This window comes from Astatotilapia calliptera, chromosome 20 (assembly GCF_964374335.1).
Source record: "Astatotilapia calliptera chromosome 20, fAstCal68.1, whole genome shotgun sequence".
Classification (NCBI taxonomy): domain Eukaryota; kingdom Metazoa; phylum Chordata; class Actinopteri; order Cichliformes; family Cichlidae; genus Astatotilapia; species Astatotilapia calliptera.
In genome coordinates this window covers 23,262,904-23,275,720 of record NC_137441.1, presented here as the reverse complement: position 1 = coordinate 23,275,720, position 12,817 = coordinate 23,262,904, and the positions used below count along the sequence as shown (strand labels likewise).

At 38.5% G+C, this 12,817-nt stretch overlaps 1 protein-coding gene and 1 long non-coding RNA gene across 2 annotated transcripts in view; one reads left to right on the top strand and one right to left on the bottom strand.

The window, feature by feature from the left end:
• Window positions 1–12,817, bottom strand: part of LOC113013066 (copine-9-like) — a 115,633-nt gene that overhangs the window by 22,251 nt on the left and 80,565 nt on the right. Inside the window, exons 8-14 of the mRNA XM_026153657.2 lie at window positions 11,237–11,340; window positions 8,677–8,781; window positions 6,137–6,178; window positions 5,741–5,816; window positions 3,464–3,517; window positions 3,177–3,238; window positions 2,697–2,743 (exon numbers count right to left, since the gene is read on the bottom strand). Coding sequence (XP_026009442.1) covers window positions 2,697–2,743; window positions 3,177–3,238; window positions 3,464–3,517; window positions 5,741–5,816; window positions 6,137–6,178; window positions 8,677–8,781; window positions 11,237–11,340 — 490 coding nt within the window. The remainder of the gene's footprint in view (window positions 1–2,696; window positions 2,744–3,176; window positions 3,239–3,463; window positions 3,518–5,740; window positions 5,817–6,136; window positions 6,179–8,676; window positions 8,782–11,236; window positions 11,341–12,817) is intronic.
• Window positions 1–12,817, top strand: part of LOC145422921 (uncharacterized) — a 131,988-nt gene that overhangs the window by 76,257 nt on the left and 42,914 nt on the right. The window lies entirely within an intron of this gene.

Here is a 12,817-nt window from a genome sequence, read left to right as displayed (position 1 = left end):
AGACACATTCACCATTCCCTGTGCACGTTGCACGGTTGACTGCACGTTCCATCATGTGAAAATAAGAGCCTTAATGTAACAATCTATCCAGCACCCACCATCAAGAAGTTGAGTATACCTGCCAATGAAAGGTGAAGGGTCAAATTATATTAGGGAAAGAAATACCTTTGCTGTGTCTAACAGCAGAAAGCACAGTTTCAGACAGAGGAGACTGCAGTTAGGAGAAAACACGAGGTGATATAACTGAATAGCATGCTAATTAAGTAGCATAAAGGCACATTTCTCATATATCATTTCCCCAGCAAGAGCCAATCAAGCTTCGTGCTGAATCCAGACTTCTGTTAAATACAGCTGATTTGCACATTTACCACCACTTCCAGCTTAATGCTTTTAAACTAAACTGTTTTAAGCTTGTACAGTTTTGTCAAGAGCACCTGGAGTAGAATATATTTTTGATTGAAGCATGGGAATCTCCACAATGCTCACACCAAAAGAACAGACAGTGTAAAAATGCTTTTTAACATCGTCACAAATAAATCCACGTATGTCTGTTTGTCTGTTCTTCTCATCTTTTTACCTGTCCATCTGATCTACCTCAAACTTGGCAGATCAATTGCGAGGGACTACATAGTTTGATTAAAAGTAATAGTGAGTGTTCGGAAGGTTACTTTTATAATGTATTCCACTACAGATTACAGAATACATGCCCCAAAATGTATTTTGTAACGTATTCAGTTACGTTACTCAATGACAGTAACATATTCTGAATACTTTGGATGACTTAATATGTTATCAAGCTTTTTATAACTACATGAATGTACTATTGCTGTGTGATTTATTACTATTACTGAAGGTTACTCGCCATACCAATACCAACTAGATTTTTAAATCTTAATATAATATTAATATTAATATAATATTAATATAATCTTAACATAAATGAGTAACAGTAGGTATATAAAACAGGTCCGCGGCTGCGAACCGTAGTAAAGGGACCTCTGACGGGTTCCGTGTGGGGCTCATAGCCGAAAACTAGCTTTACTTTGTTGTCTGGGTCAACTTTGCTAGCGAGAGACAGAGAGAGGCGTTGAAAGGCTGCTCCAACTGAACTTATTGTTTTGGAGGAAAACACGAACACAGTGTACAGTCGAGTCTTAATAGCTTACTTACAACTGGACTATACTGCCCACGAGGCTAAATTCTTTAGGGCTATGCCTGTAACACTCTGCCTATTGCCTTCATATTAAATCATTTTTTGAACAATAATTTAAAAAAATATTTCGTCACCTCATTGTGCAAGTAGAGGTGACATGGGCCGCAAGGTTGAGCATTAGAGCCTCTTAATGTATGTTTTGTTTGGGTTTCCACCGGCGTGGAATTACCAAAAATAGAGAGGGGACAGCCTAACATATGAAACAGGAAAAGACCGCCGTGTAATCCCTGTATTTCAAGAAAGTAACTGTATTCTGAGTACCACCTTTTTAAACGGCAACTGTAACGGAATACAGTTACTCATATTTTGTATTTTAAACACGTAACAGCGGTACACGTATTCTGTTACTCCCCAACACCGGTAATAGTTTTATATTTTGATAACATGAGCCCCTATAGGACAGCACTTAATGACAGTGGGAAGGAAGACCTCTGTCAGAAGACTTATGGAGGGTTAGCCATCTGCCACAAGTGATGGGGAGGAAGGGAAAGAGAAGCATAAAGAGCACAAACAGGACAAAAACAAGTTTAAGACATGCAAAGGTAATATATATAAGTGTATGGATAGTGAATGGAGGGGGAATGGATGCTTACTGGATTGTGGGAAGCCTCCATTCAGCTTTAGCCTGTAGCAGCAGGACCATTAAGGGATGGTTAACGGTCACCTGATCCAGCCCTCACTATAAACTTGATTAACAAGTACAGTTTAAAGCCTTATTGCTGTCTCCTAAACCCAAACTGGAAGCTGTTTCCACTCGACTTCTGGAAACTCCAGGAATCGCAAGTCTGTACTCAGAGAGTGCACGTTGTCCCACCTAGAGTACCAAATGCTTTCTTAGCATCTGTTTAAGACAGGATGCTTCTCATTTTGACGATATTGTGCAGATAAAAGAAGGCAGTCATAGTTCTTTGTTAAATATGGAAGTTAAAGGACATGTCCTAGCCAAAACGGACTCCAAGGTTCCTGGGAGTAGTGCTGGAGGTGAAGGTAATACCATACAATATAAGTAAGTTCATATTATTATTAAAAAACAATAACAATGCTATTATGCAGTAATATTTGCAGTTAGGAAGCTAAATTGAGTGGGTGATTAGATTTGGTTAACGTAAGGAATCGAATCCAGTAGAAACAGCTGACCTGCGCCAAACTACAGATTAGCAGCACATCATAACCAAAGCAAAACAGACTGTAGTCACAACATACTGTGAAGTATTGCTTTGCAAATGCTCACATGAGCTTTTGAGCATACCAACAAGGGCAAAACCAAAATATTAAGAATAAGTTCATACCATGTACCCTACATTAGTTTTGCTTGCTAGCATGCTAATAGGTGCTACTTAATAGGTGTAAGTGCAGAGGAGTATTTTCCTGGGAAAACCAAAGAATGGCACAAACATTGTATTAAATTTTTTTGGTAGGTCAAAAAAAAGTAATATGTGCACACATCACAATAAAGCAAAATGGTTGTGAGGCAGTGACTTACCATTAGACGCGGTGAAGTCTATCGCCACAGTGAAATTGAGTTGTGTTCTGTGGTAAATAAAATAAAAAGAAACATGAAAGAGTAACACGCACTTTAGCCCACTTGACAAACACTCTACAAACCCTTCGAACACACAACTCTACCAACACGACAAGCTGTAACTCGGTCTCGGTAACTAGCTAATTAGAATGGAAGGACAATATTCCCTTCACCATCTTGAAGCGCTAATTAGATAAAACAAATAGAGCTGCTAATTAAAAGTGAATGAACTGAATAAATTAGTTATTTACAAATAAGATTTGCAAACACCGACTTCCTCAAAGCTTCACCCTTTCAAAGCCAATATGAGCTCAGTGTGGTGCTCAGCATGATGCTTTTGGGAAACATAATCTTGAGAGATACTGGCACAAAGACACAAACCCTCAAAATGGTGGCTGTTGACACTCACTGTGAGCGCGGGCTAATTATTATTCTACTCACCCTCCTCGGATGAAATCCACAAAGGTATACTCAGACTCCACTTTGAAGGACAGCAGTGTTACCTGGCAAACACACACATACCAAAACGCATACAGAGCGATAAACAGAACAGGACGGTGGGAGAGGGACCAGGGCCAGGCAAAAAAACTAAACAGGTGGCCAGCCAGTGAAAAGAAGCAGATGTAAGAGGTGATGATACCTATACTACTATATGATTCTATAAGACATCAGTAAATAGCAATACAGAGGAAATGACAGGCAGTTATGGGTGACGTGGGTGCACTCACAGTTCCAGAATTGATGTATTTCTTTTTTTTGCCTTTCTTCTTGGGATTTAAAACCTGCCCGTGACAGAAAGAGCACATTAGTGATGATGAGTGCCTCCATAAAACCACCTTATAGCTTAAAATGAAGTGCAAAAATGAACATGAATAATTCAGCAGATTGCTGATAATGGTGGCAGCCTACAAATCGATCTGATGTGTGTATAGAGAATTGAGAGAACATCCGTGTGCACGTCCGTCACTATAAAGCTCATCAAAGAGCTTTCTGTTTTTTTCTCTCCTTCAGACCACGTGGTTTTCCAGTAATTATGTTGCAACATTACTATTAATTTGTTTGGCTGGAACAAAGTACATCTTTACTGAGGAGATTTGAATAAGCTGGGGGCAATAATAGATTTGTCAGTTCAGTGTGCGCTTGTTGATTTTTCCAGCAAAATAATGCAACACATTTATTGGTTTCTATTTTATTTGTGAGTGTGTGTGTGTGTGTGTGTGTGTGTGTGTGTGTGTGTGTGTGTGTGTGTGTGTGTGTGTGTGTGTAATGACTGATATTATTTATTTCATGGCGTATACTGGTGTAATGTTAACAGTGCATCCCATGGCTGATTAAAATCTGCTTGTCTGGACTTCATCACCTTTGACAGGAGCCACAGAGTCTCCACTGTGTTTTACAGTCAGCTACAGACACTCAGTGCTGCATCTCTCTACTGACCTCTTTCATGAATATTCACAACAACTTGAAGTGAAACTTTTAAATTTGGATGGTGTTACCACTGATTTTCAGCCCAGTTCTTGTGTAACTTGGCATACCTCAGCCCTTTCTCCCTTTTTCCCTTTCTTAGTTTCCTGGCATCCACCCTTCCACTGAGACCATTTCTGATGAGGATTTGGTGAAGAGAAGACGGATCTATGACGTGCCAGATGTATCTCTTAAGTCTTTGCTGGATTTTTTTCCTGTTTCTTAAGGACATGACTTTGTGATGCAGATATATTTTTTTAGGTACGTCACTTCTTCTTTTGTCCAGCTTCCTCAACATTTTTAAGGACACACTGCACACCATGTCGAGGTATACCACAAATAGCATATCAGCCAATTTTTCACTAACAGCTCATTGTGAATCACCTTGTTGGCGCAAAAATACTATGTGTCAGGCTGTGCAATAGGGGAGTTTGTAGTGTAGTGCACTTGCTTCTATCATGAAGACTCAAATGGCACTAAATACTAGGAATGACCCAGGTGCATTTTTTGTGCTTGAATGATTCATAGGTCAGTGTTAAGTAGCTTAACAAACAAACAAAAAACTTTCTTTGAAAATAGTCAGGCAGGATTAAAGGATTAAAGGACTGGACTAAAAATGAGTGAAAAAGCTTCCAATGGACCACCAAGATGGTTCAGTTTGTTGAGAAAGGGACTCATATGTTAAAGGGCTAATATAAGGGCCCTGGTTTGATTCTACCTCAGGCAACTACCTGTATCATTGTGTGACGATCATATTATATTATAAATACCAATTCTTTTGTGTTTCAAATGCATTGTGGCCCTTGCAAATGTGATGATACATTCTCTGTGCGTTTATTCCCCACAGAATCTTTGCTCAATAGCATAAAACTATAAGGAAGTCTAGCTCCTACAGTAATCTAGAAGTCTAGAAACAAAACACAGTTGTGCAGTAGTACGTGTCCTTGTTACATACTCTGGAAATCAGTGCTGTTTATGCTAGCTGAACCCCCTCCTCTCTGTGATACTCTAAAATCAATGTACAAATGTGATGGAACTTGTTATACTGTATATATGAAAAGTGTCCTTTAGTGGGAATCAGTGCTAACCCACTAGCTAGGAAGCTCTCTCTTTCAGGTAGGAATACAAAGTTAGCACAATGCAACCTTATAAATGTGAAAACTTTTTTTTAAATTATGGACAATAAATCATTACTGCATATGCTAAATCCATATATTATTGTGACAATGCCAAAGTCATAACAAGGTATGTAAAAATACACGACTTTGTATTTTCAATTACCTGTCTGTTTATATGTTCCGGAAATTATCCTTTCAGCTGAAGGTTTCATAACCTTCAGCTTCATTCTTTTACATTTTTTATTTCATTTTATTTGTTTTTACATTCATCACTTGAAATCCAATCTTTCAGTTTAGAAAAAAATTGTGCCATTGTGAGGGTTCGAGGTTGTTAGAGATTAAAATCACCTAAATTGGATTTGCGAGGTCTTTATATGATGACGGTGGTATGAAATAACAAGCCATCTCCATGTTGTGTCTCACCTCATAGACATTGAACTGGTTCTGCCCCCGAGACAGCTCTCTGTAACTGGTGGTGAACTCGCCGATGAAGTCATGGCTACAGCAGACAGCACCCACACAGAAAAGCAAGCAGGAACAAAATGTTTTTTACATAAATCGTTTTTTTCATCTGAGCTACAGAGCTATATATTTTTTTCTTTCTTAATAACTGTCAAATATGGAATTGTTCCTATTAATCTCCAAATCAGGCCTATCTGTCCTTGCAGCATAAGTTTTGTAGCACATTGTGTCAAAACCCCTCAAGCTCTTCACCACCAAGTTTGTCTCACAGACTGTAAACAAGACGTTTCACTCCCTTCTAACACGAGGGATCAGTGTCTGAAGGTGTAGTGAGTGCTTATCTGCGAATGCTCTTACCTTCCATCTCGATCCCAGTCATAGACGTCTACCTTCACAGTTCTGAAACAGACAAGCACATATTATTTTTGAAGGCCGTGGGTTTTTTGTGAGAAACTTGAACCTCAAATTATGTTTGATTGAATAAAAAAATACTTTTTACGCCATCATATCAGGAGCAGATAGAGCTGATTTCAATTTCAATTTCAGATTTCAGAGAAAAAATGAATAGAAATTTCCACATATAACCTTGGAAGCATCATCTCAGCTTCATGAACAGCCAAATGTGCTGCATGTTGTTTGGCACCACAGCTAGCAGAGAGCTGCTTATTTATGATCTGCATGGAGCCAATGACATTTTCCATTCAGTTGGTTGTTATGGCACCCTCCTTTTCACAACTAGGACAAATAGTCAGTTCCCAGTAAATTGCAGTGATTTTTTTTTCACATTCAGTGAATGATTAAAACTAGTTGTGGTGACCAACTGGTCGTCCAGAGGTTGTTGGTTTCCATTATGAAGTAACTGCACAGGTCTCCCTGTCTCCAAACAACAGCAGTGTCATTTATAACCTCAGATTATTCACACATTTCAAACTGTCTCAGTAAGTCTGCACCAATGAATGAAACTCAACTGGTTGCCGACCTTTTGTATCCTTGTTATAGTCCTATAGAAAAGCAAGTGCCTGTGTCATTCTTCGTAAGTGCCTTGCTGAATGGTGTTGGTGGCCATGGTCCTCCAAGGTGCTCTTTCAGTCAAACAGTGCAGGAACATATTCGAGGTTTTCTTTTTCCAGTCTGGGTTTCTCTTCTTCTGCCTTTGCTTCTCTTGCCTTAGATTTTTCCACATGTACAAAGTCATAGTCAAAGTCGCTTCTCATTATGTGTCCAAAGAATCTTGCTTTCTGACATTTTTACATAGACATTTTCTGGTCTTTGCTCTTTTTGAAAAGCTCTTCAATAGTCAGTCTTTCCATGTATGACATTCTCATCATCTGCTGACGAACCACTTCTCTGCTGCCTTAACCTCCTATGACCTGGCATCCACATATGTGGACATCACATTTTGGGTTGTCTAGACCAAAATACTTAATTTTGCTCTACAAGGGCCTGATATCCACTTACGAGGACATTCCACTGTCCTATCGAAATTTAAAACAAATGTCCTCATATGTGGATCTGATTTTTCTCAGAAACAAAAATCAGGTAAAACAAATCAGGTAATTCTTTGTTTTTACATTCATCAGGTCCCAATCAGTCCAAATAGCAAAGAGAAGTTAAAAATGCATGCCATGAAAGAGTTCGGGTCTTAGGAAGTTAATGGTGTCTACAGTTTTCTTATTTATTGTCCCAGCTCCATTTCCATACATGAAGATATGTATATAGTCATCAAGGAATCACTTTGACTTGAAGGAAATTTATCAATCATCTAAAATCTTTGCTAAGTCAAAGAAAGCTTTTTTTGACTTTGCAATCCAAATAATTTGAACTTATCAACTTGTTGTAATATGGAATTCTTCACTCTGATTTTAAATGTGGAAATGTTGATTCTTGAGTTTTCCTTGTAGTCACGAACAGTCCCACTTTTACGACCATTCATTTACGTCTATGACTGTTTTCTGCAGGTTTTCTTCAGATGTTGAAATGTTTATAGAATCAGTTACTAATATGTTGCACTTAAATTGCAGTCTTGCAATAAATATATAACTATTTTGAATTTCTGTTTTAAATGCATGAGGTCCTGGCTGGACTGTTTAATGTGAATTTCCGTGTTTTTGACATACTGTCACAAACAGGCATGTAACTGCCAATTTCACCCCATTAAGTCACAAATTGTTAAAAGACTGATAGCCAATGACTCCATCTAATTCCAGTTTTATCTCCGTCCTAACAAAGCAAAGTCCCTTTGAAGACTGCAAATGACTGCAAATGGTCTCAGATCTGTTCTCTGTCTTTGAAGAAAAATATTTTAAAGGCAACAAGATTGAAAGTTTGTTGCACATGATCACAACAATTTTGTTTGTGCTGTGGTCTCCAACCAGCCTTTCCTCAATAGCATTAGCTGTAGCATTAGCATTACAGCAATAGCTGTAGCATTACATAAAGCTAGAAAGTCTCAAATATTGATAAACATCACAAAACGTTATATATAAATCAACCGGCTTAAAGTGGTTCAAATATAAAATGTGATGAATTCACAAAAATCTGTCAGATTTATGACAGGAGTCCTTGTTATAGCAACGGTGGCACTGTGCATTTCTGTAGTCAGTGGCTTAACAAATGCTCAGCATGGTCCAGCATGACTGAATATGTAACACAGGGCTGTCTTCAAACTAGGTCAGTCTCAATAACACCAGTGCTGGTCCCTGGGACACCACGACCGACTGCTGGCATTATTCTGACCGCCCCAGCAACAGGCGATGTCATCCACTTAAAAGTCTATCTGTGCCCGATTGTTCTTACTTTACCCAGAGAAAACAAATAGCTTACAACATGGAAGATCTCTGAAGGTTTCTAAATAGTCATAAAATACCTCGATATTAAATTTGATCATGTTTTCTGACCTGTCATAGTCACCATTGCAGAGAGCTCTAACAGGAATGGTGAAGGACTGCCACACTGGGTTCAGTGTGTTCTTGATCACCTCTGTCTTGTGGCAGATGGTGAACCTGCAAGCAAAAAAAAATCAGCCATGAGGAACAAAAAGGGAAAGAACATTTATACTGCTCCTTTTGTACCAGTGAAGATCCCCCCACTAATCTCCCATTCCTTCCTCTGCAATTGAGCAAAAGGCATTGTAAGCTTTTATATTTTTTCTGTCTGCTTAAGAATATCCAGAGGATATAACAGAAGAGTTTTATTTTCTTCTCCTTCCTGTTTTTTATTTTATTACTACAAAAATCTCTCCAAGGCACAGCAGTCGAAGCGATCTAAAAACTTAAACAAATGTGACTTCTGGTGGAACTCGAGTCAGAAGTGTACGTGCAGCAAAGTTGATTTGTATGGAAAATAAGTGTGTGAACCAGATGTGACAATGGGTATTATTAAATGTGGTCTTCATATGAAACACCTTCACAGAACACCTTCCATAACCTTTCTTTTACTAATAATGTGTTTGTGTGCTGTTTCACAGTTGAAAGTAGCACTTATTGAGTGCTTTCTGCTACACAGCACCACTTGGGAATAAGTACTGGAAGCGGTTTGGAGCAACAGTCATTATTTCGCAGCCCCACAGGCTGAAGAGTGTTAAATTTTGTAAATGAAATGATGTCAGATCATTGCTGATGTCTTTCCTCCTTACCAGTGCATTAACACACACTTGAAAACTCCAGAGCTCCAAAATGACAAAACTTCTGCTTTTATATGGTTGCTCATGCTCACATAACCACGTTGCCACCACCTGGCTTAGACTCTTAATTCTTATGGAAACACTAAGGGTGTAGTTAGTTTTTTACACACTACTTCCATATTTTGAATTCAGTTCAATTCAATTTTATTTATATAGCCCCAAATCACAACAACAGTTGCCTCATGGCACTTTATATTTTAAGGCAGACACTACAATAGTACATACAGAAAAAAACCCATGACCCCCTATGAGCAAGCACTATGGCGACAGTGGGAAGGAAAAACTCCCTTTTAACAGGAAGAAAGGGAGGGGCAGCCATCTGTAATGACCTGTTGGGGTGAGAGAAGGAAGACGGTAAAAGTCATGCTGTGGAATAGAGCCAGAGATTTTGGCGTAGAATTGTTAAGAATAACATCACGGTATAAGATGCCATGTATTACTGTTCATTACTGAGGTTGTATATACGTAATAATAATATGTCCTGGAATTTAAAACTTTACAATCTCAAATAGGATGTGATTTTTTTGCTAATCAGAGATTTGTACCCCTATACATACATACATATTAGGGGTGCAACGATACTCGTATCGATATTGAACCGTTCGATACAGTGCTTTTGGTTCGGTACGCATATGTATCGAACAATACAAAATTTTTTATTTATTTTATCAACTTTCCTTATGCTGTCTGTGTTGAGCGCTCAGTGGATCTGCGCTCGACAGTGCAGCCTAGGCGGAGTAGTCGAACGCAGATTCACTGAGAGCAGGGCAAGCTAGACAGAAGTTAAGCTCTCCTTGCAACACGGCAAATTGAACCTCCCCCACCCTCATTCAGATGTGGTATTTTGGTTTTCATGTGAAGTATGACCCTGAAGGTAAGCGCGTCATGGACAAAAGTAAAACAGTATGTTGGATGTGCCACGCAATGCTCAATTACATTGGTGGGAACTAGTGTGTTAGTGCAGTTAGCTCGTTAACGTGTTGGCCGTCCAGCCCCACGCACGGGGCGATCGGCGGTAGCTCGTTAACGGAGATTTGCTGTGTTGTGGCGTTAACGTCATTTCAACGAGATTAACGCTGACAACACTAGTGGGAACACAATGAATATGACTGCACATTTATGCTGACATCATCCTAGTGCAAAAACAAGTGGAAGCAGACAAAAACAACAAGCACGCATGCTACAAACTTTACCCGAGTCATTTAGACAGCCGTTAGCACATGATTCTCCTTATGGGGACCTGATATGTTTAATATGCTGCTGAGAATATAGCCCAGAAGAAGCGGATAGTATAGCTTTTATTTTGGAAAGAGCCATTTCTCTGTAATAAACTCTCTTTTCCAAAGATGAGTGATTTCTCGATCAGATAGATTATTTTTTTTATTACTTTGTTATTTCAGCAACATTAAATTTAAAAACTGTACTTTTGAGTTAAAATATATATTTATAATTTTAATAAATGACAAATTAAAAAGGCATGAACATTTTTTTGTATCGAAAAAATATCAAACCGTGACACCAAAGTATCGAACTGAACCGAACCGTGAATTTTGTGTATCGTTGCACGCCTAATACATATATATATATGTATATATATATATATATATATATATATATATATATATATATATATATATATGTGTGTGTGTGTGTGTGTGTGTGTATATATATATGTAGAGAGAGACAGAGAGAGAGAGAGAGAGAGAGAGAGAGAGAGATGTGTGTGTGTGTGTGTGTGCCTGAGGTCTGAGCCCACCCCAAATGTCAACACTCACGTTCCATCCTCATTACTGCGGTAGAAAACCAGGAAGGGGTCAGACTTGCCAAAAAAGTCTTTTTTATCCAGCTTGTTGGCACACAGCTGCATGGTAGCAATATCCTGACAGAGAGGAAGTGCAGGTGTCAATATAATTCAGAAGCAATTACAGTTTTTAAGTCAGCAACTTTGTTTCCTTCAACAACTCCTTTCTTGGTCACAAAGGTGAAGGTTTTTGTGGGACTTTGTGTGTGTGTGCTCACAATAGTTTTCAAAACAGAGCTTCGCACAGAATACAAAATACCTGGTGAGGTAAAAATCCGTGCATAATGTTGAAGCAAATAGGAACAGAATCTGAACCAGCAGCACACCAACAGTTTTTATGCTTTAATAACTGAATGCATGCACAGATTACAGTGGTTATAATCCATTTTTTTTAAATTAAAATTGCAAATTTTATTAGGAAAAGATACTTATTTTATTATGGGATGGCTGCAATATTACGAGCAGGAGCAGAGGGAATGCTTCATAAATATGTATACACCGTTATAGCAGTTAGTAAGGAGCAGTATTATTTCTGCTTCTGGTTAGACAGACAGACAGACAGACAGACAGACAGACAGACAGACAGACAGACAGACAGACAGATAGATAGATAGATAGATAGATAGATAGATAGATAGATAGATAGATAGATAGATAGATAGATAGATAGATAGATAGATAGATAGATAGATAGATAGATAGATAGATAGATAGATAGATAGATAGATAGATAGATAGATAGAATGGCCTTTTAGCTATTTTCTCCTAAAGTAAGGCATTAGGGGAAACTGAAGCTTGTCATTGGCAGCTAGGGGTTGTCAGCTTGCACACACACACACACACACTTCTCAAAATTTCTGAAAAACATTTGGGGCTTGTCAGGGGCGATATGTCCCAGAGTAGCAATAGTAAATATTTCCGAGATAAGCCTGTTCACATAATGTTATCTGGAGCACACAAACACGCACATCGAAATTCTGTTAGCGTCTGACTGCCTGTTAATATATTGCTGTGGCAAGGAGTTGGCAAAAATAAAGGAGAAAATCCCATAGTTCATAGCAGGAAACCACCTTGACAGTTAATCTTAAATATATTTAGAGAACTGTGGAGAAGAGTGGCCAGCAAAATATCAAATGGCTATTGGCACTCTATTTACAAAACTCAGTGTAAAGGTGGGTGGATTTAAAGTGATTTAGTGGACAAACTCAAACATTCATTACCAGGGATGATGATGTGATTAGCTGATTATACATTTGCTTTACACGGTAGTTAAACAGGTGTACTTAATGAGGTGGTCAAGATTGCAGAATGAAAACAGTGGCCTGAAAATCGAATCCTGAGGGACTCCACATGTCCCAGTTGTCATAATACACTGTGCGACAGGCAGGTTAGGACAGAAATATACAGAAATAATAGGTAAATAAAATAAAAGGTAAAAAAAAAAACTGTTTTATTGAGAACTTAGGAGCAAAAACAGAATACAAAACTCTGACTAGATGTGAACTGAGAACTTCCTGAGAACTTCCTGAGAATTTCCTGAGAACTGTGGAACCAA